The 24,529-nt window shown below is 41.8% G+C and overlaps 1 protein-coding gene across 1 annotated transcript; it reads left to right on the top strand.

Annotated features, from left to right (window-relative positions):
- The first annotated feature begins 71 nt into the window (after window positions 1–71).
- Window positions 72–24,529, top strand: LOC121548773 (ankyrin repeat and SOCS box protein 2-like). Its single transcript, XM_041860329.2, has 10 exons — window positions 72–156; window positions 1,458–1,527; window positions 1,665–1,736; window positions 2,233–2,402; window positions 5,026–5,181; window positions 5,673–5,918; window positions 7,423–7,594; window positions 18,622–19,195; window positions 21,648–21,789; window positions 23,801–24,529. The coding sequence occupies exons 4-10, from the start codon at window positions 2,291–2,293 to the stop codon at window positions 23,953–23,955; spliced, it is 1,557 nt and encodes a 518-aa protein (XP_041716263.2). The 5' UTR covers window positions 72–156; window positions 1,458–1,527; window positions 1,665–1,736; window positions 2,233–2,290; the 3' UTR covers window positions 23,956–24,529.

Here is a 24,529-nt window from a genome sequence, read left to right as displayed (position 1 = left end):
TGCCGCTTCACGGGGTGAAGCCAGCAACACCCCAACAGCTCTAGGCAGAAGAACAGTCCAGTATAGGGCAAATCCACCTCCAACCAGGCCGAACCCACCAAATCCACCAAGGCAGGAACCAAGCCATAGGCCGCCTACTGCCAACCCAACTGACGCGTATGTGCCAGCTGAAAAGAGCCTTATCCACTTTGGGTTTTGTCCAACATTTATATTAAGTTGTAGGCTATGGATAGTTACATACAATTCTAATTTATTGGCATAATTACATGTTGCACGATAACTGTCCTTATTACATACCATATCTGTAGTTACAGTGTACAGTAGTAGTTATCTGGTCATTACAAAGTAGTTAGTTATCAAGTCACTACATGGCACAAGGACAAAGTAATACAAAGTGTTGCCAGTCAAGGCAAGTTCAAGGAAAGTGTTCTCTGATTATTATAGTGCTCTAGTCAGTCAAATGTGTCACTGTACAGACATCTCCATCAAAGCAAATGTTTCCCGAATTATATAACCTTACGTTCTTTGTGGGATTTGCCATTCGATATCATATGTAGGTTGCAGGTATGCATGAGAGTGACTGTTTTCTCAAATGAATGACTTGACTTGTGAGTTGTTTACATCTGCTTAGCTAACGTGACTAAACTATTTACCCGCTTACTGCTAGCTGGAAAACTGAGAGGCCTAGAGTATCGTTTGTTGACATAAATCACCTTGTTTACAGGCTGGTTTGATTGCTTCCCAGTGGGCCACGTGCCAAACACCTGTCCCATCACATCTCATGGTACTGGCCCCTTACCCAACAGGCATTTTGGGAATAGATCCAAGTAGCATGGTCTGAAGTTCACGTCACCAAGGTTGAAAAATAGCAACACTGATGAAAACAAGTCTCTGTGCTGAGTTGGATGCAAGATTGAGGGCTTTATAAGGTTAGCTAGGTCATGTTACGGTATTGGCAGGACAATTGCTGCATTGCGTGTGCTTGTGCAACACGGTGCTCTAGCATCTCCTAACGATAGTTTGTCACAAAAACCTGTAACAGGGTACCAGTTGTTTTTTAAATTAAACAAACTTTTTAGTGCCCTGCAACTGTACATGTTGGATATTCACGTCTCAAGCCTACCCCTAAAAAAAGCTTTCAGAGGAACATTAAAGTGCCGATATGAACTAGAATTGTGATCGTGGACAGGTATTTTAGATGGGTGTACTGTAGTGATTGATATAGAGCTTTCCATAGTACGCATGTCAGCAATGAGAATCAAACATTTCACTTTGAAGAAACACATAATATCCAATGAGCTTAGGGTCCTGTATTAGTTTAGTTAATTTCACGTTCACATTTGCAGCAGTCAGCTGTGACTGTCAAATTAGTATATATCACTGTTCTTGTAGTAGGAGAAGTAAATGTGAAGAGAGAAGGAAATGTGATGACGTTGTGGCGACTCATTTTGTCACAGGCAATGGAAAGCGCATGCTGGCATAGCACAGAGGCGATGGCTCCATTCAGTACGTGCCGGAGACAGAGGAGTAAGTGTCTTCTTTCACAAAGGATATCTTAGCAACACATCTTCCCTTCACACCAAGACATGAACACTTTAGGATATGCAATGATGTTTGTATAATATGTGATGACATTTATTGTATGCAATTTTTCCACCTTACAGGATACAAACCTGCTGGGAAAGATCTGTTTGAAGGGAAATTCCACCACTTTTCACTTTTCAAGATAAGAAAAGGTCCTCAAAATGGCAGTTACAACTGAACAACAGTGCACAACATTGATTTTCAAAACGTTTCTAGCCAGGGGAGGGCATTTTCCTGCTCACCGTGTCACCACGATTCTAGTAGTGTTTATAATTCACTGTTTTTAAAAACGTTTTTAGTTTTGATGACATCATTATATTGCACTTTTTAAAATCTTATATTTTAACCACAGCACTATTTTCACAAATGTAGACACTGGTATTGTGCTGGAGATAATACATATGAGTTTTAAAGTGGTGGAATTCCCATTTAAGGTAACCAATGTTTTTCCAACACCATAAACCCTAACTAAGGATGTGTGTATTTTGTTTTAATCCACTATCCATAACTCATAGTTACCAAATTAAAAAAGGAATCACTGACAGAGTTACTGAGTTTGAGAATGATCTGGATTGCCGCTTAATGTCTTGTATATGTGGGCTAGAGAAAAAAAGCAAGTGGATGATGATGGGTATGTTTGCCTATTAGGGAACAGGACACTATTGTGAAAGCCATCCTGAATGGTGATGTGACTACAGTACGAGCTATGGCTAAAAACACTGGGAATAACATACTGTGGCCTGACAAGTATGGATGGATCCCGCTGCACGAGGCTGCATATTATGGTCAAGACCAGTGTGTCAGGGTTCTTCTTGGGGGTAAGTGCAATTCAAAACTCCATAGATGTTCCATGTCTAGTGATAGGTTAATGTTTAACATTAGTACAGTAATTTTTGGGATCATTGTTGTTGTCCTTTTTGGTAAGACTTTTATCACATTATTTTACAGTCCCATTTCATCCTGTTGACCTGATATTTACCGGAAAAGTGTGTAGTGGTAACTAGGGCTGTTACAGTGACCTTATTACCACCACACCGGCGGTCACGAGTCATGATGGCAGTCAAATTCCACGTGACGGTTTAGTCACTGTAATTAGGTTTCTCCAAGCGCTGATGCTGCTGATGGTCATTAGTAGCCTACCAAACTTGCTAACTGTCTGGTACTCAGCACTCTATTGTCCCTCTAATCACTCTGACATCAATGCAAATGTAATCAAACACTTCATGACAGCCCATGATCTTATGTTGCACAACATTTCTATAGGGTGAAGGCCTCTATTAAAAATAGGCCAGGCCAACTATATTTATTTATCCTTTCCTAATATTAAGCACATTGCTTCTCTTTAAAACAGGAGTATAGCCTACCTGGCTGGCATGAAAATGACCCATGGGAAAAGCATCCTCCATTCGCTATTTAAGGGCATACGGATTACATTAATTTTTTTCCACTGCCCCTGTTTCGAGACAGGTGCATGATAATGGTCCATTCTAAATCAAAACAAATGTCACACATATATTATTTACTATATGTAAAGACAAGATTAAATCAAGAATAGTCTGATGGGTGACAATATTAGCCTATCACTTGTGAATGATATATTATCACTTGTGAATGATGCCCAGCTTGTGTGCAGTAAGGCAAGAAACAGTGCCTTGTTTTGCAACTTTTCCAAATAATAGTCACACACCTCATGTACTCTAGCCCGTAGGCCTATATGTTTTGATAAGGTTTGTATCACAACTAAAGTGGCCAAATAACTTCTTAAAATGAAGCACATTAATCTGCTCTCCAACAGGTGTAGAGCCTAACTGGCATACATACACACCACGTGAGTTTCAAGTTTGGGGAAGATAATTTTCACCATAAAAATGCACCTTTATAATAAAAGCATTACATGCATAATCACATTTGCGGTCACTTTTGAGTATGGTGTTTTCTAGCTAATGGAACATTCGCGCTTATAGCCTACTGCCATGTGTGCATTGCTGCGCTTATAATGTGAAGAAATAGCCTAATAGTTTATCAACATTTTAAGCTAAACATTCTGATCTGTTGTGTCAGCCTCATTGCTTAAAAACGTTTTTGGGATGCTAGTGGTTGTATTAATTTGGGATCTATCTCATCCCACAACTGTCCCAGACTATGTTTGGAATATTTATTTCTCGCACAGAATAGGTCAACTTTTGTACTATGGGGGATGGTAGATTGACATAGGCTAGTGCTTTTGCTGTTCGTTAGGTCTACTCATCTTGTTGGCTGACGAAAAGTAAATGTGGACAGTTTTTCCAATATCTTCAATATGCGCCTCGTAATTGGATAAGGACGCATGCAGTTGAGTCCCCAATGTGTCTGTCTTCACTTGAAGCTTGTGAGAAAGACCAGATCACGTGACAGAGAGACATTTGAGTGAGAGGTGCTTTGGAGCATGCAGCCGGGAGAAGGGAATTATAATTATTAGATTCAGCCCAAGGGCACAATGGCCACAAAAGGCATGGATTTTTTTAGGGGGCATTACGGCCACACAAATGGGATGCCGCTGGGAAATTCAAGGCATTATCAAGTGCTTGTCAAATTGTGAATGAGAGACTGATGAAGTGTGTACAGCCTGCACAAAAAACAAAGCAGAGCTCATGCCTTTCATGTGACTTTTTTGAAATCATCATTAGAGTTGCATCATGCAGCCTTAGAATGTATTAAAAATCCAACGTTTGTATCACAACTAAAGTTACATAAATAACTCTAAATTAAGCATATACTGTAGGAGTACCTGCTGTTGTTAACTGCTCAACACAGAATAGATGCATGTGCGCACTCCCTCAAATCGTTTGGAGAAAATATCCTTTCTATTTTATTCAGCTATGTTCAGTTGTATTCTTCATACTATAAAATTATATAAAATAATGCCACGGAATTCGTAGCAAATCTTGTCCGCTAAATGAACTAATGTAGCCCACAGCCATATGGCATAGCCAGATCAGGGCCTAACATAAGGACAACTCAGAGTATGCTATTCTGTTCTTCTGAAATAGACTACATTTTCTTCATATCATGTTTATTTAGACCTGTCTAAAATAAATAATGGATTTATTGTGACGGTGTAGGCTATATTACATGGATTTATTATACTTTTTAAAATGTAGACGTTCCAAAGGTCTGTATCAGTGGTTGTAGGCTATTCGTGGAAGCCAGGAGATGCTAAATGTGTTTATGTTAAGGCAGTTATTTTCTTGACAATCACCATCTGACAAAATTTCATGACCGCCACAGCCCTAGTGGTAACAATGGATATTTCTGGGCTCACGTCAAAGAATTGAACAATTGAGCACAATAGCAGTCCATACCAAGTAAAAGCCAGCTAAGTAGCAGACTAAAATAAAGTATAAAATAAAGTATAGCCTAGTCAAATTTTTATCTCCTGTGTTCTTCTTTTCACTTTTCAAGCTCAACCTAGTATGATTAACAAGTGTGACCTGAAAGGCCAGACTGCTCTCATCTTGGCAGTGTACAGGGAAAAGGTGGCCTGTGTAGAGACGCTTCTGGAGAAAGGGGCTGATCCAGACCTCGCCAACAAGGACAGAGAGACCCCACTCTACAAAGGTAACATTTGCCTTAGAGACCTACAATATCTGCCGATCTCTTTGTAATTATCCTTTTATTTTAAGTGTAGTAAGTCATAGGCTACTTGACTGATAGTAAAATTATGTGTTGGGCAGCAAGATCAGCACACTGTGAGAAAAAAACTGGATGAAAAACTTGCCCTTCATGGATTAGAAAGAAAATTACTGGTACAAGAATTCCTTCAGCCCAAGACTACACGGATCTAATGCTTTTGCATTTGTGGGGAGTACTAGTGAACAAGTGCACACTTCATGAGAAAGGAAAGGTATTGGGAGACAGCGATGGCTTGATATGAGAAATACAGCTACACTCAAAATCTGCCATTACAGAATGTCTCTTCCAATACCATGCCAAGCTGTCTTGCGTACCCTGGGAATACCCCAAACACTTGTTTAGGAAACAATGTCTTCCATGACTAACAAAGTCTGGGATTTCTTCCATTTAACTTAATATTTGACTGTATTCCACAGCTTGTGAAAGTGGTAATGCTGAGATTGTGGTCATGCTTCTGAATCACGGTGCTGTGGTGAACAAACACTGCATTCAGGGCTGTACAGCTCTCCAGGAGGCTGTGAGCCGCAACAACGTGGAGATCTGTGAGATCTTGGTCCAGGCCGGGGCTAAACTCAGCCCGACCAACATGTATGGTATCGCGCCCCTGTTTACTGCAGCCCAGAGTGGACACGTGGAAACACTTCGATTTCTCATTAAACACGGTACGTCTTTCCCCTGGAAAAATGGGTGAACTCTGTAGGTCAGTAGTCACCAACATTTTCTGAGTCAAGATCACTTTCGCAGTCAAAAAGCAAGCCGAGATCCAAAACTCAGATTATTTTTTAAACATGATTTTTTTTTTTTTACATTAACCTAATAAAAACAGTTATTCTGTTAGAATGAGGTTTGTGCAGTAGGCCTAGTACATAATCACAGCATATTGGCTACAACATGCCTGGCCTGCCAATATTGTTCTTCTCAGACCATATTATATTTGAAAACTCAAGGTTTGATTACTAAATAGATCAGTTGGTGTAGCACTTTGCAAGGCACAGCTGAGCATAAATTGAAATAATTTCCAAATAATTAGCTTTTTTATTTTATTGGACTGATGGTACCTGCTTCTGATGTTAATTGTGCTTTCAAGACAACTGGGAACTCGAGAAAAAAACAAAACAAGGTCAAATCATGACGTCAGTGATCGTAGGTCTAGAAAGATGCCAGAGTTTCCGACTTGGAATTCCGAGTTGGATGACCGTTCAAAACGATTTTTCACAGTTGTCTTGAACGCACTGAAGTCAGAAGTCAGAGATTTCTGAGTTCCCAGCATTTGTCTCAGCGGAGGGAGGGAGGGAGGGAGGGAGGGAGGGAGGGAGGGAGGGAGGGAGGGAGGGAGAGAGCAGCAGAGAGTCCACCTCTCACTGTCCCTTCTCTCTCCTTTCTTTCCTCCGGTGAGACTGACCAAAGAGAGGGGACACCATCTTTCACCAGATGGCAAAACTCGAGTCACACCGCATCTGCCTCATGCACAAATTAATGTTGTTCCTATGACCAGAGAAAGTGAAATATTCCATGATATTAAAAGAGACACGACATGCTGCTAATAATAATAAAAATGCAGGGCTATCGATACACTTGGCTACTCATTCATTGCAGCTGCAGCGCGTTTTATGTTTGGTAATAGTTATGAATAAAAACAGTGTTGACAGTGCTGAATAAAAAATGTAACATTAACTCACTCGTAAAAACAGCAACTCTTTGCTGTATTCTTTGACAGTCTCTCTGTGGTCATGGTTTTAAAAGTTATTCAATCTTATGTAAGCTAGTATCAAACTTTGCTGTGGCAGGGGTCGTGGAAGCGCTTTGTAAGCACAGCGATTTGAGCTATCCGATTGGCCAGTACAGTAGGTCCACTCGGTTTAGCCACAGATCTCCCGGTCCGCCAGGTAGACAGAGTTGATATTTTCAGACAAATAAAATGGTTCAGAATGGGAACACTTTGCTTATCCAGTGCGCAGGGCTTCTGAATCAAGGTCACCTACTGCCAACAGCGGAAAAATAAAAGGGAGCGCAGGTCTTTATTGTTGGGTTTTTTACAGACATGTTTTGTGATCGACTAGGAATGCCTTGAAGATCGGCCAAAGATCACATAAAGCTGTTATGGAGCTCTCACTATGGATATTTTGTTGACTTTTCTAACTGTAATTTGCACTGAATATGTTGTAGGTGCTGATATCAACAGTGAGGCAAGTGATGGGGCCACAGCTCTGTATGAAGCGGCTAAGAATGGCCATGAGGACATTGTGGAGCTTCTTCTTTCTCAGGATGCTGACGCCAACAAAGCAGGCAATAGAGGACTTCTGCCACTACATATCGCTGCCCAACGAGGAACTGATGGGTACCTGCAATTTGCTTACATTACCTTGATACATGGGAATACTACAAATATCCCTGCACAGCGCCCTTAAAGCAGAACTGAACTCTAGAACTAACTTCTCTTGTCGAAAACAGCATGTCCAGTCATAAAGTCAGTATCGTCCAAAACAGAGTTTTGTATACAAGAGTTCTCCATGACTTACATGAAGGTAAGATAACAAAAAATAACATATGCACTCACTAACTGTAAGTCGCTCTGGATAAGAGCGTCTGCTAAATGACTAAAATGTAAATGTAAGGTTGGGTTTTGATTTCTACAATGCCCACTTGCCCACTAATACGGGACAAACATTGGCGGTGTTTGAGGTCTATCCAATCGTATGGCAGAACACACAGACAGTGAGACAGACCTGCCCAGCAGCACAGCTGATTGGATTTGTTTATGTAAGACAATATGGCACACATTTTGTTCTTGAGAAATACTGCACCAAACACCTTAGCTAGATGTAAAATTGCATGACTAAAACCTCCTCTGCAAAAACATCAAAATTATTAACAGATTGCTTGAGTTATCTTACATAAAGTCTGACTATTTTTAGGAAGTGATACTGGCTTTGTTCATATGGTGTCTCATGGGGGACAAACATCAGTAACTGCCACATCAAACCACACCCCCAAGACTTTTGCCTAGAAGGTCAGCATCCCGGAGTCGCCTCTTCAATGTTGACGTTGAGACTGGTGTTTTGCGGGTCCTATTTAATGAAGCTGCCAGTTGAGGACCTGTGAGGCGTCTGTTTCTCAAACTAGACACTCTAATGTACAGTGGGGAGAACAAGTATTTGATACACTGCCGATTTTGCAGGTTTTCCTACTTACAAAGCATGTAGAGGTCTGTAATTTTTATCATAGGTACACTTCAACTGTACCTGTATGATTTTTAAGTAATTAATTTGCATTTTATTGCATGACATAAGTATTTGATACATCAGAAAATCAGAACTTAATATTTGGTACAGAAAGCTTTGTTTGCAATTACAGAGATCATATGTTTCCTGTAGGTCTTGACCAGGTTTGCACACACTGCAGCAGGGATTTTGGCCCACTCCTCCATACAGACCTTCTCCAGATCCTTCAGGTTTCGGGGCTGTCGCTGGACAATACGGACTTTCAGCTCCCTCCAAAGATTTTTTATTGGGTTCAGGTCTGGAGACTGGCTAGGCCACTCCAGGACCTTGAGATGCTTCTTACGGAGCCACTCCTTAGTTGCCCTGGCTGTGTGTTTCAGGTCGTTGTCATGCTGGAAGACCCAGCCACGACCCATCTTCAATGCTCTTACTGAGGGAAGGAGGTTGTTGGCAAAGATCTTGCGATACATGGCCCCATCCATCCTCCCCTCAATACGGTGCAGTCGTCCTGTCCCCTTTGCAGAAAAGCATCCCCAAAGAATGATGTTTCCACCTCCATGCTTCACGGTTGGGATGGTGTTCTTGGGGTTGTACTCATCCTTCTTCTTTCTCCAAACACAGCGAGTGGAGTTTAGACCAAAAAGCACTATTTTTGTCTCATCAGACCACATGACCTTCTCCCATTCCTCCTCTGGAACATCCAGATGGTCATTGGCAAACTTCAGACGGGCCTGGACATGCGCTGGCTTGAGCAGGGGGACCTTGCGTGCGCTGCAGGATTTTAATCCATGACGGCGTACTGTGTTACTAATGGTTTTCTTTGAGACTGTGGTCCCAGCTCTCTTCAGGTCATTGACCAGGTCCTGCCGTGTAGTTCTGGGCTGATCCCTCACCTTCCTCATGATCATTGATGCCCCACGAGGTGGGATCTTGCATGGAACCCCAGACCAAGGGTGATTGACCGTCATCTTGAACTTCTTCAATTTTCTAATAATTGCGCCAACAGTTGTTGCCTTCTCACCAAGCTGCTTGCCTATTGTCCTGTAGCCCATCCCAGCCTTGTGCAGGTCTACAATTATTATATCCCTGATGTCCTTACACAGCTCTCTGGTCTTGGCCATTGTGGAGAGGTTGGCGTCTGTTTGATTGAGTGTGTGGACAGGTGTCTTTTATACAGGTAACGAGTTCAAACAGGTGCAGTTAATACAGGTAATGAGTGGAGAACAGGAGGGCTTCTTAAAGAAAAACTAACAGGTCTGTGAGAGCCGGAATTCTTACTGGTTGGTAGGTGATCAAATACTTATGTCATGCAATGAAATGCAAATTAATTACTTAAAAATCATACAATGTGATTTTCTGGAGTTTTGTTTTAGATTCCGTCTCTCACAGTTGAAGTGTACCTATGATAAAAATTACAGACCTCTATATACTTTGTAAGTAGGAAAACCTGCAAAATCGGCAGTGTATCAAATACTTGTTCTCCCCACTGTATTTGTCCTCTTGCTCAATTGTGCACCGGGGCCTCCCACTCCTCTTTCTGTTCTGGTTAGAGCCAGTTTGCGCTGTTCTGTGAAGGGAGTAGTACACAGCGTTGTACGAGATCTTCAGTTTCTTGGCAATTTTTTGCATGGAATAGCCTTCATTTCTCAGAACAAGAATAGACTGATGAGTTTCAGAAGAAAGTTATTTGCTTCTGGCCATTTTGAGCCTGTAATCGAACCCACAATTGCTGATGCTCCAGATACTCAACTAGTCTCAAGAAGGCCAGTTTTATTGCTTATTTAATCAGCACAACAGTTTTCAGCTGTGCTAATATAACTGCAAAAGGGTTTTCTAATGATTAATTAGCCTTTTAAAATGATAAACTTGGATTAGCAAACACAACGTGACATTGGAACACAGGACTGATGGTTGCTGATAATGGGCCTCTGTATGCCTATGTAGATATTCCATAAAAAATCAGCCGTTTCCAGCTACAATAGCCATTTACAACATTAACAATGTCTACACTGTATTTCTGATCAATTTTGATGTTATTTTAATGGACAAAAAAATTGATTTTCTTTCAAAAACAAGGACATTTCTAAGTTACCCCAAACTTTTGAACGGTAGTGTATACAGTGAGGGAAAAAAGTATTTGATCCCCTGCTGATTTTGTACGTTTGCCCACTGACAAAGACATGATCAGTCTATAATTTTAATGGTAGGTTTATTTGAACAGTGAGAGACAGAATAACAACAACAAAATCCAGAAAAACGCATGTCAAAAATGTTATCAATTGATTTGCATTTTAATGAGGGAAATAAGTATTTGACCCCTCTGCAAAACATGACTTAGTGGCAAAACCCTTGTCGGCAATTACAGAGGTCAGACGTTTCTTGTAGTTGGCCACCAGGTTTGCACACATCTCAGGAGGGATTTTGTCCCACTCCTCTTTGCAGATCTCCTCCAAGTCATTGTCATTTGGCAACTCAAACCTTCAGCTCCCTCCACAGATTTTCTATGGGATTAAGGTCTGGAGACTGGCTAGGCCACTCCAGGACCTTAATGTGCTTCTTCTTGAGCCACTCCTTTGTTGCCTTGGCCGTGTGTTTTGGGTCATTGTCATGCTGGAATACCCATCCACTACCCATTTTCAATGACCTGGCTGAGGGAAGGAGATTCTCACCCAAGATTTGACGGTACATGGCCCCGTCCATCGTCCCTTTGATGCGGTGAAGTTGTCCTGTCCCCTTAGCAGAAAAACACCCCCAAAGCATAATGTTTCCACCTCCATGTTTGACGGTGGGGATGGTGTTCTTGGAGTCATAGGCAGCATTCCTCCTCCTCCAAACACAGCGAGTTGAGTTGATGCCAAAGAGCTCGATTTTGGTCTCATCTGACCACAACACTTTCACCCAGTTCTCCTCTGAATCATTCAGATGTTCATTGGCAAACTTCAGACGGGCCTGTATATGTGCTTTCTTGAGCAGGGGGACCTTGCGGGCGCTGCAGGATTTCAGTCCTTCACGGCGTAGTGTGTTACCAATTGTTTTCTTGGTGACTATGGTCCCAGCTGCCTTGAGATCATTGACAAGATCCTCCCGTGTAGTTCTGGGCTGATTCCTCACCATTCTCATGATCATTGCAACTCCACGAGGTGAGATCTTGCATGGAGCCCCAGGCCGAGGGAGTTATTTTGTGTTTCTTTCATTTGCGAATAATCGCACCACCTTCTCACCAAGCTGCTTGGCGATGGTCTTGTAGCCCATTCCAGCATTGTGTAGGTCTACAATCTTGTCCCTGACATCCTTGGAGAGCTATTTGGTCTTGGCCATGGTGGAGAGTTTGTAATCTGATTGATTGATTGCTTCTGTGGACAGGTGTCTTTTATACAGGTAACAAACTGAGATTAGGAGCACTTCCTTTAAGAGTGTGCTCCTAATCACAGCTCGTTACCTGTATAAAAGACACCTGGGAGCCAGAAATCTTTCTGATTGAAAGGGGTTCAAATACTTATTTCCCTCATTAAAATGCAAATCAATTTATAACATTTTTGACATTCTTTGTCAGTGGGCAAACATACAAAATCAGCAGGGGATCAAATAATTTTATCCCTCACTGTATATAATAATAAATAAATACAATTTTGAGGTAGATCAGCTTTGATATTGCAGATAGATTGTGGCTTCCATCAATGTAATTGTCTGCATCATTTCCAATCCCCCATATATTTTTTTGTAAATACAGTACCAGTCAAAAGTTTGGACACACCTACTCATTCAAGGGTTTATCTTTATTTTTTTAAACTATTTTTTACATTGTAGAATAATAGTGAAGACATCAAAACTATGAAATAACACATATGGAATCATGTAGTAACCAAAAAAAGTGTTAAACAAATCTAAATATATTTTATATTTGAGATTCTTCAAATAGCCACACTTTGCCTTGATGACAGCTTTGCACACTCTTGGCATTCCTCCTAAAAGGTAGGCCACATCCTATAGGACTATGCAAAACGTAGCAAGTGTTGCTGTCATCATTCTTGCTGCTTCCAGTTCAGTAGCCATACCTGCGAGATCAGGACAGTTATCTTTCCAAGGAAATGTACTTCCTAAATAGGCCTATGATTAGGCTATAGTTTACTACATTGCCTAGAAATAGGTCTAAATATTGATCACCCATATTCCTCTGTCTGAAAATCCTCCTAAAACGGTAGGCTATAAAAATAGCTGAAGAGAAAGTGCAAGTCTTTCCAACTCTGCTCTCTTCAAACTACATCTAGCATATTGGCTGATATAGCCCAGTAATACAATGTAAGGGCCAGGTGAAAATCTTTGGTCATTTAACCTATTTCTTAAGTTATTTTTGCTCATTTGATATTGCCTATAGGGCACACAATTGCTGGGACCATGGCTGGCAAGTGAGCTGCGTCACATACGCCTAAAATAACATTGCGGTACTGCGGTTTGGGACCAGTTATTGCGGTAGCGGGTGGGAGTCGGACAGAAAGCCGGCAGGAGCGGGATGAAGAAATCGGTCCCGGCGCAGACCTCTACATTTACATTTACATTTTAGTCATTTAGCAGACGCTCTTATCCAGAGCGACTTACAGTTAGTGAATACATCTTTTTTTTTTTTTTTTTATACTGGCCCCCCGTGGGAATCGAACCCACAACCCTGGCGTTGCAAACGCCATGCTCTATCAACTGAGCTACATCCCTGCCGGCCATTCCCTCCCTACCCTGGACAACGCTGGGCCAATTGACGCTCTACTGTGCACCATGACAGTGAAGCCTGTAACGTTAGAGCAGTATATTACTGTGTCAGTGTGAAAAGTAGGGAATTAGCTATGGAAACTGATAGATCAATAACGTTACATCGACATACTGACTAATACAACTCACATTGCACTGAAAAAACCTTCAATCATTTGGCCGATGGTTTCATATTTTGATTGAGATCTAGTTTGATTGAGGCAAATATAATAGCTAATGTAAGCCAACTTTTGGCCAGCTCTCTCTCTCTCTAACGTACATCAACTGCGAAAGCTTGCCAAGTACATTTACTTCTGAAACGTGACAAAACAAAGGCAACAAAACATTTCCATACAAACAACTGCTGTTACATAGTAATAATAGCCACCTCATTTCGCTATCTGACAGATAACTAGAGGCTAGAGCTGACCTGGCTGTGGTAGCTACTCACTAGCGTAGCTTATTCATTCACCTCAGTCGAGAGGGGATGATACATTAGCTAACGTTAATTACAATACCATCTCTCAGCACTGCGAATAAACACTAGTTTAGTTTTTGTTCTGTTAACCTCTTAAATGTAAATGGCAAAATTTAGATTTCCGCCTAAATAGACATACCCAAAAGTAACTGCTATTAACGTGTAATTACATGATTCTGACATGCTAAAACTTGGTACATTTGGAAAGAAGACATCTGGGAGATTATGAGGAAATGATCAGAAGATAGATAGGGGTTACATAGTTTAGAATACACAAGATCAAGCACACACAAAATAACAGTTAAAATATATATATACATTTTGAAAGACATCTTTCTTTGACAAGCTATTAGTGAATTATTGATTCCCAGAGCTGGAAACACATCAGATGGCTTACACAATATGTGAACAATATCAGAAAAAAATGGGATTGATAGACCTAACAACTAGAAATGGGCAGATGTTTTAGTAAGTGTTGTCAGGTGCGGTCACAGGACATTTCCAAGTGTCCCTAAACCTCTCCAAAGTGGCATATGTCTGTAAATTAGATAATTCCAGTGCTATTACATATTTGCAATCCCTAAATGCTATTTGTTCAGTATAAAAACTATTTCTACCATATCAACCTCACTCAAACATTGTGGTGGTATTATGGGGTATCCAGGGTACATTCAAGTGTCTTTTCAACCTCTCCAAAGTGTCCGAATGTGGTAATTGCACTGTTTTTGCACACTGGATGTGCCTAAAAGTTATTGTTCACTATAAAAAACTAAATTTCTACAACACCAAATTCTCTCAAACATTGTGGTCGTGTCGGGGGACATACAGGGGATGTCCAAGTGTTTTCTTCAACCTCTCCAAAGTGCCTGAACATTTAGCCTAGGCATGTCCAATGTATTGGTCCCACATACAAATGAACTGTTTACAAAAACAATATAAAAAGCAACAGATATACATAAAAGTATATATAAAATGTCTTATCAAACACAAACTTGGTTACACAGGTGTCCACTAAAAAAGGTGCAAAAATTGAAATAAGCTGAACTATTGGGCTCCCGAGTGGCGCAGCGGTCTAAGGCACTGCATCTCAGTGCTTGAGGCGTCACTACAGACCCCCTGGTTCGATTCCAGGCTGTATCACAACCGGCCGTGATTGGGAGTCCCATAGGGTGGCGCACAATTGTCCCAGCGTCGTCCGGGTTTGGCCGGTGTAGGCCGTCATTGTAAATGGTTGTGAGGTTGCTTTGGGCCCCCAGTTCAGCCATTTCCAACACCAGCTGCTCTTGGAAGGCCAACTGGGAGAGAGGGGTTTGACCTTTTGCTTTGGCCATCTGCTTGTGGAGAATGAAAGCATTTACTGTAGCAATGTCCACTAAGTGGTAAAAAAAAGACTTATACCACTTCCTGGTCTTGTGGAGGACCTGGTAGTAGCCTATCAGAGCATCAGATAGGTCGACACCCCCCCATGCTGGCATTGTAGTCCTTCACAGAAACAGGAATTGGGACATTCTACCTCACCCATGCCCCATTGGCATTTTTCACCCTCCTTGAGACATGGTCGTTATTGAATGCCTTATGCTGTGTTGGGAGCATGGTTACTTCCCTAGTGTCCTTCCATTTCACAAAAAGCAGCTTGTTAGTCCTGATCCAACGTATGGTCCCCCTCTCTGCTGTCTTTGTCATGTCGTTTACCTTGGTCTTGGGAAAACCGATTCTGTTAGGACGAATGGTGCCACAAGCCCCTATTTTCTTTTTCAAGAGGTCTATGAAAAGTTGTCCACAAAGAGCTTGTACCCACTGCCAAGTAAGGGGAAGTCCATCAGCTGCATGACAGAGTCATAACTAAGGCCCTTCCCAGTGGGTGTGATCGCCTTGCCTTCATAGATGAAAAAGTTCCACTTGTAGACAGAGGCTAAATCGGCTAGCAGAAAGAGCTTGTAGCCCCATTTGGTCGGCTTATTTTTCATATGTTGCTTCAAGCCAATTCAAGCCTTTGAGGCAACCATGAACTCATCTATAGATAGACTTTGAGCAGGCTGGAAGTAAGTTTTGCATGCCTCCACCATGTCATGATAAAGGGAATTGACTCTAGCAAGATGATCATACCCTGCAGTCCCCTTCTTCTGGACATTCTCCTGATCCTTTTGTGGGTCACTCGTGTGAAGAGTACGGTTGATGGCCAAGAATCGATAAGAGTAGGGACTTGCTCCAGTTGTCAACTAGTCTTGATACCTTTACCAGTTCCATGTAAATCACGAAGGAAATGTAATTGAGCATGTCACCCATGGTGACAGGTTTCCAGGACATCTTCCTTCTCCCCTGCTGCTTCTTGTCCCCATACTTGTTGGTATGACTAATTAGTGTTCCCAGTACAGAGGTGGTAAAGTAGAGCTGAAACAGCTGTAAGGGGTGTATGTTTCATCACTAACCAACTGTGGGCCTTCAGGTCGTTTGGGTTTAAACCTAAATTATTCTGGCTCCTCATCATCTTCAAGGACCGTATGCCATCTGTCCTCAGTTTCATCTCCCTCTGTTGTGCTGCTTCCACTGCCTCTCCCTCTGCAGGCCTACATCTCCTCCCTGCCCCTGCACCTCCAGATGAACTTGCAGAGAGGGGAGTGGTGCCAGGGCCGGCAGTGGGGGTGGTTGAAGAGGAGTGGGGTCTTTGCGGAGTAGTGGATGTAGAACCATCAGATGGAGTGATTGAAACTGCAGTGGGGGTGGTTGAAGAGGAGTGGGGCCTTTGTTGAGTGGTGGATGTAGAACCATCAGATGGAGTGATTGACATAGCAGTGGGGGGTGAAGACCTTGACCGGCGGGGGCGCTTGCTGGGGAGGGGTGGCTCCCAAACGTCATCATCCAAATCCTCTGCATCCTACACTCTGTGGTGAATAAAATAAAGGGATATACTGTTGTAAGACATACAGAATTACAGTTGACTAAATTTACAAAACGACATTACTGTAAAGTAAAAACACCAAGCCTAAACTTTATCTGTATAGTGACTCACATAGAAGGTGTGAAGCATACACACAATGCAAACAGTAACACTTTGGAGACAAAGGCAGAGGTGAGAACCACAAATAAACAATGGCCATTAGAGTTTAGTGGCCTCTCCAAAGGATGAAACCTAGAACAGCAAACAGTGAACTAATATGAAATATAGACAATAACTACTTTGGAATTATATAACATAGACATAGCTTCTATGTCGGTATACTTATTTATAGCTGCCTTCTTTTTATGTTCCTGTTCGATATTCTTCGTTTTTCCCTTTTATTTTTGAGAAGCCATCTTTTACGCTAAAGCGATTAAATTATAGCGATGAAATCTGTTTACAATGTAATGTAGCGTGGTCGGTGCGTCTAGTCTCTGAGCCAGGTAGTAATAGTTCACATTATGCATAAAAGGTTCTAGGCCTTGCTTTGTCCCACCCAGGTCAACTGCATATCCCTGGAAAGCTTATCTCATTGGCTACAAGACTGTCAAGGTACCATAGTAGCCAATCCCCTGTGTAATGGATGCTACATCGCGTAAGCAGGCAACGTCATATTTTTGATGCGCAAAGAAATAGTCACTCGGTGGACATTCGATGTTGCCATTAAGTCATACATCATCAGATAACATTGGTAATAGGCTAGATTTGATGCTACCAACCGAATGATTAATTTGATACCCCCCATGTAGCTATAGCTCAAACACAGACCAAATCAAAGCATACCTTTTAAGATGTTTGCTGTTTGGTGAAAACGTTGTGTAAAATAAACATTTTGACTAATAACGGTAGGTCACAGGCAGATAAATAAGACGTCCTCATTATCTGTGGAGTCCCGGCTTTCGGTGTGTATCAACGTATTCCGTGTTAATTTTGTTTATGCTTCACAACGCTAACCGGAATGTAGGTAGCAGCCATCTCGAAATTAGGTCATCGGCTCGGCCTGCCCTTATAAATTTGTATGCCCATATATGGTAGTAAATCACACCAAAGATTTGAAGGCACCGATCAATAGCCAAGATATTCAGCTTTCCGCAGACACCCTGCTTTTGCGGATAGGGGCTACCGTTCTCCAACCAGACTGAATTGAATAAAACATAATACAAAAATAGGGTCCCCAAATATGGGGACTTTACATTTAAGAGTTTTTAAATACTCACATTTCTCTCGACCTGTGCGCCTACCTTCTAAACTTTCATTCATAGGCTAGGTTGTAGCAACCTCATGATGGACATAGGGAAAATGTGAGTATAATGTAGTAGCCTAAACCTATCGATGTTACATTGAGCTGGGTGAATGGAATATGAATGACAGTCATCCAATATGCTGTAATAGAAATAAGGCCATGCTCATAATTTTTTTTATATCGTCCTCCCTCATCTTAAACGGCACCGACTGCCACTGTACTCTACCCCCTAGTTTCTGTTGAGGACTCCACCAACTACATCTCACTTGCACCTTTCACCGCACCTAAGCTGGAAAAAAAACTGAAGTTAGAAAGGGACTGTCAACCAATGAAAATGCAACTGTGATCATTCAGTTCGTAGAGTACACAAAGCAAAATGCTAGGTATGTGTACACATTTAGTCAGAACTGTGACATATTCTAGACACACCACAACCAAGCTGTGAAGAAATGTTATTTTTCTGAATAGAATGTGTATGCTTTGTGTCCTGTGATGGATTTCTTGTGGGGACTTCAACCTCGGATTCCGGTTGGAGAATTCCAGTTGGAGGATTCCAGTTGGAGGATTCCCACGATCAGGAGGGTAATAACCAGTGAGGGAATTCTCCTTCTGGGAATACTCTAACTGGGATTTCTGAAAAACATGGAAACTTTAGGAACGTTTTAAAGGAATGCTTTAACCCTAACCCTAATCCTCCACTCTGGGAACCACCTAATTTCCTCCTCTGTGTGGTTTTCTATTTCAGTATCGTGTCATTGCTGATCAAAGTCACCAGCAAGTACAGAGTGAATCGCAGTGGAATCAGTCCCCTCCACCTGGCTGCCGAGTGCAACAGGGATGAAGTTGTGGAGGTCTTGATTGAGGCCGGCTACGACGTCAACGCCATGCTTTCAGAGGACCGCTCCATGATGTACGAGGACCATCGTAGTACGACTCTCTATTTCGCCGTCTCCAACGGCAACGTGGATGCAACCACCATGCTTCTAGAAGCCGGCGCCATCCCAAACCTGGACACCGTCAACCCACTACTGGTAGCCGTGAGGCAGGGAAGTATCGAATTGGTCACTTTGCTGGTGGAGCACGGGGCCAATGTCAACGCCTACGTCCCCACTCACCCCACCTCATTCCCGGCCACCGTCATGTTCGGTATGAAGTACCTGTCCATGCTGAAGTATCTGATGGACAATGGCTGCGACGCCCTCTCCTGTTTTAGTTGCACTTACGGCAGTGGTCCACACCCACCCCTTCAGGAGACCTCTGAGAGGGATGACTTGCGCTACAATACCAATACACGCAGAAATACCGGGGAACCTGTTCAGGTAAACAAAATAACAGTGAAATGTTTAGTATGTGCGTCTGTGTAATATATATACATACACTCTAAATATAATGCCAATTAAGAATGAGGGGGAATATTAGGTGGCCAAAATGTAAATTTAGCCAGGAAACCAGCATTAACACCCCAACTCTTGCGAGAAGTGGGATTTTTAATGACCACAGAGAGTCAGGACAACTGTTCAACATCCCATCCGAAAGACAGAACTCTGAGCAGGGAAATGTCCCCTTCACTGCCCTGGGATTCGATCTTAAGACAAGAGTGCCCCCTACTGGTCCTCCAACAACACTTCCAGCAGCATCTGGTCTCCCATCCAGGACCAACCCTGCTTAGCTTCAGAGGTAAGCCAGCAGTGGGATGCAGGGTGGTACGCTGCCGGCAACAGTAGAACAGTTGTAAGTACTATGTAACAATGGAAAGAAAGTGTATCCAAATGCGCTTTAGTCCAGCTTGAACAAAAAGGTCATCAGGTCCTAGACTGAGGGACTTGAAAATCCCCAAAACATTCCTTACCCCAGGACAATTCACCAGGTGGAAATAAAGAAAAAGGAACACTGTTTCATAATATATACCGTCAATAAATTATCAGATCTATGCAGAAACAGAGATCTAATTTGTCTTTATTTTCCTGGATAGTCACCAGTTGAATTGTCCTGGGGTAAGGAATGTTTTTTTGGATTTACTATGTAACAATGTTTACCTACACTGTAATCGCCTGTAACTGTTATGCTGTCATGTTAGCTCATAGGTACAGTTGAAGTCGGAAGTTTACATACACCTTAGCCAAATACATTTAAACTCAGTTTTTCACAATTCCTGACATGTAATCCTAGTAAAACTTCCCTGTCTTAGGTCAGTTAGGATCACCACTTTATTTTAAGAATGTGAAATGTCAGATTTATGATTTATTTCAGCTTTTATTTCTTTCATCACATTCCCAGTGGGTCAGAAGTTTACATACACTCAATTAGTATTTGGTAGCATTGCCTTTAAATTGTGGTCAAACATTTCGGGTAGCCTTCCACAAGCTTCCCACAATACGTTGGGTGAATTTTGGCCCATTCCTCCTGACAAAGCTGGTGTAACTGAGTCAGGTTTGTAGGCCTCCTTACTCGCACACGCTTTTTCAGTTCTGCCCACAAACTGTCTATAGGATTGAGGTCAGGGCTTTGTGATGGCCACTCCAATACCTTGACTTTGTTGTCCTTAAGCCATTTTGCCACAACTTTGGAAGTATGCTTGGGGTCATTGTCCATTTGGAAGACCCATTTGCGACCAAGCTTTAACTTCCTGACTGATGTCTTGAGATGTTGCTTCAATATATCCACATAATTTCCCTTCCTCATGATGCCATCTATTTTGTGAAGTGCACCAGTCCCTCCTGCAGCAAAGCATGCCCACAGCATGATGCTGCCACCCCCGTGCTTCACGGTTGAGATGGTGTTCTTCGGCTTGCAAGGGTCCCCCTTTTTCCTCCAAACATAACGATGGTCATTATGGCCAAACAGTTCTATTTTTGTTTCATCAGACCAGAGGACATTTCTCCAAAAAGTATGATCTTTGTCCCCATGTGCAGTTGTAAACCGTAGTCTGGCTTTTTTATGGCGGTTTTGGAGCAGTGGCTTCTTCCTTGCTGAGCGGCCTTTAAGGTTATGTCGATATTTGACTAGTTTTACTGTGGATATAGATACTTTTGTACCTGTTTCCTCCAGCATCTTCACAAGGTCCTTTGCTGTTGTTCTGGGATTGATTTGCACTTTTCGCACCAAAGTACGTTATTCTCTAGGAGACAGAACGCGTCTCCTTCCTATGACGGCTGCGTGGTCCCATGGTGTTTATACTTGCATACTATTGTTTGTACAGATGAACGTGGTACCTTCAGTCGTTTGGAAATTGCTCCCAAGGATGAACCAGACTTGTGGAGGTCTACCATCTTTTTTCTGAGGTCTTGGCTGATTACTTTTGATTTTCCCATGATGTCAATCAAAGAGGCACTGAGTTTGAAGGTAGGCCTTGAAATACACCCACAGGTACACCTCCAATTGACTCAAATGATTTCAATTAGCCTATCAGAAGCTTCTAAAGCCATGACATCATTTTCTGGAATTTTCCAAGCTGTTTAAAGGCACAGTCAACTTCGTGTATGTAAACTTCTGACCCACTGGAATTGTGATACAGTGAATTATAAGTGAAATAATCTGTCTGTGAAAAATGACTTGTGTCATGCCCAAAGTAGATGTCCTAACTGACTTGCCAAAACGATAGTTTGTTAACAAGAAATTTGTGGAGTGGTTGGAAAACGAGTTTTAATGACTCCAACCTAAGTGTATGTAAACTTCGGACTTCAACTGTATTTGGGACACTTCTTGTAAAGTAGGGACTTCAAAATACAATATACCATAGCCTACCATTGCTTTTTGTGTTTCCATCATTAGTTCTGTGAGATCATCTCTGCTCGCTGGGCAGGACCAATCATAGATGTGCTCCTGGATTACGTTGGCCATGTGAAACTCTGCTCCAGACTTACTGAGCACCTAGATAGCTTGGAGGACTGGGAAGTCATCAAGGAGAAAGCAAGTGAGAGTCCCGCACACATGCACACTTACTGTACAAACACACAGACACACCTACACATATTACACAACATAAGATAGCATTTTGGTGTAGCAGTACTGTATGCATGGTTGATAAACAGGGTTCATACCAGCCTGTTACAGTGGTGCCTTGACCAGGATCCCAGAGCTAATGTCTATCTAGCAGCTGCTGGCAGGCTCATAACTTGCTATGGGTACAGGGGGGTCATGACTCCAACTATATTAGTGACAGGTCTATTTGAACCCTCAATAATATACCATGATGAATTTGATTGATTGGAAATTATTTTCCCACCGTAAAGTGTCAGGTAGCTACTGGCTTTCTGTGGCTTTACACCACACAGTGTTTCTCAATTCCTCAATTCCTCATTTTATGATTGGATCCCCTTGCCACCAATTATGCTTTTGGTTTGGCCCAGTCCTCAGAAGGGAAAAAAAGTTAAGCAAGGCTTGTAAGGAGAACAGAGAAACGTGCAATATAGAACGTTATATTTAGTCAAATGGAGAAAGTTTTATTGTGAAGTGATGCACATATCACGTGTGAGCGCTATTTTTCAAAATAAGTGGTAATTGGTAACGGTTATATTGGGATCAATTTTGAGAGCTCAATGACAACTTTGGAAGTATTGTAAACCTTCAAATAATTATCTGAACCTCGGGCAGTAGGCTCAAGCAAGCCTTTTTCTCTCAGTGCAGCTTGCCCTGCCTGTCTCTCAGACTTTGACCAGCAGCGGCAGCCTATCCTCCTTATTTATGTTCAGAAAACAAATGTGAAGGCCAAAATTGTGGGGGGACAGCACTAATCATGTTTATGCAACCTAATAATCACCCTTAGAATATTTCTAGAACCAACTTAACTAAAGGTTGGAAGCACTGATCTGGCTAAATGCACAAATGCAGATGGGCAACCCCAGGCTTCAGCCTATTTATTTATAGCCAGTATTCTGCATCAGTTAGGCTACAGGTTATTTAGCTTATTGCTTATTGCTAAATAACACACCAGCCTGATAACATGGACCAGTTTGTTGTTAGCCTAATTTATTATGGTGACTTTGTGAATTATAATAGTTAGACCAAGAGTTTAATGTAGTACAGAAATTATTGGTATTTCAGTTGTGGTTGTCGAAATTATCAGGAAAGTTGTGTATGTATTTTCCCCCAAACCCCCCTACAAGGGTGTTGAAGAACCCTGAACCCATTGACCCTGACCACCCCCCGGCTGACACCCCCTGACAACCTTGGCTGCCGGGGTTACTGATGTGATGAGGGGGATGTCATCAGTGGTGTAAAGTACTTAAGTAAAAATGCTTTAAAGTACTACTTAAGTATTTTTTTGGGTATCTGTACTGTACTTTACTATTTATATTCTTGACAACTTTTACTTTTACTTCACTACATTCCTAATGAAAATATTGTACTTTTTACTCCATACATTTTCCCTGACAACCCAAAGTACTCGTTATATTTTGAATGCTTAGCAGGATAACACGTGGTCATCCCTACTGCCTATGGTCTGGCGGACTCACTAAACACAAATGCTTCTTTTGTAAATAATGTCTAATTGTTGGAGTGTGCCCCTGGCTATCCGTACATTTTTAAAACAAGAAAATGGTGCTGTCTGCTTTGCTTAATATAAGGAATTTGAAATGATTTATACTTTTACTTCTACTTTTGATACTTAAGTATATTTGAGCAATTACATGTACTTTTGATACTTAAGTATATTTATAACCAAATACTTTTAGACTTTTACTCAAGTACTATTTTACTGAGTGACTTTCACTTTTACTTGAGTAACTTTCTATTAAGGTATCTATACTTTTACTCAAGTATGACAGTTGGGTACTTTTTCCACCACTGGATGTGATGCATGCATGCACACATGACACTGCCCAAACGGCCACTTATTTGGAATGACTTGTGCACATGTTCTGTATTTTCTATATACAAGCGTCACATACAGTATTACCGTATCTGTTGCCATTGTCTTCCAGCGCCATCACGTCCACTGATGCAGCTGTGCAGGCTGAAGATTCGCCTGCAGGTTGGAATCCACAGACTGAGGTGCATCAAAAAACTGCCCCTCCCACCACGACTAATCAAGTACCTCAACCACGAAGAGCACAACCAAGAAGAGTTTTGTGAATAATAGTCTGTGACATCATAGTCAAAGTACGAGATGACAAGGGACTACAGCACAAAATCGCTTGACATAATCAATGTTTTTGGTGTGAATCTTTTTACTCATATTTAAGCAGTAAATTAGAGCAGTGGTTACCAACATGTGGTCCGTGGACCACTGGTGGTCCTCCATTTAATTTATTTTATTATTATTATTATTTTATATTTTTCTTCCAAACATAATACCATATGGGAGTATATATGGTATTATAAGCAATTGTACATTACTTTTTACAATGCAAATTGTGTTGCCCTTTACACTCGTACCCGTATACCGGTTGAAAATGACAGATTTGGATACTGATAAACGCCTAAATTGGAACTGAGTGGCTGTACAGTAACATGCTAAACATGACATTTAATTACTTTACTTATAATGGTTTGGGACACCTGGGACCATCACATGACAAAAACCTCCAGGGGACCATGACACAACGTCCCAAGAACATCCTAAAAACGTCCTTGGGGACCACAGGAGGCTGCTGAGGGGAGAACTGCTCATAATATTGACTGGAATGGAGCAAATGGAATGGCATCAAACA

Source organism: Coregonus clupeaformis, chromosome 33, assembly GCF_020615455.1.
Source record: "Coregonus clupeaformis isolate EN_2021a chromosome 33, ASM2061545v1, whole genome shotgun sequence".
Taxonomy (NCBI): Eukaryota; Metazoa; Chordata; class Actinopteri; order Salmoniformes; family Salmonidae; genus Coregonus; species Coregonus clupeaformis.
The sequence above is the reverse complement of the archived record's forward strand: the minus strand, read 5'-3'. Positions and strand labels throughout refer to the sequence as shown.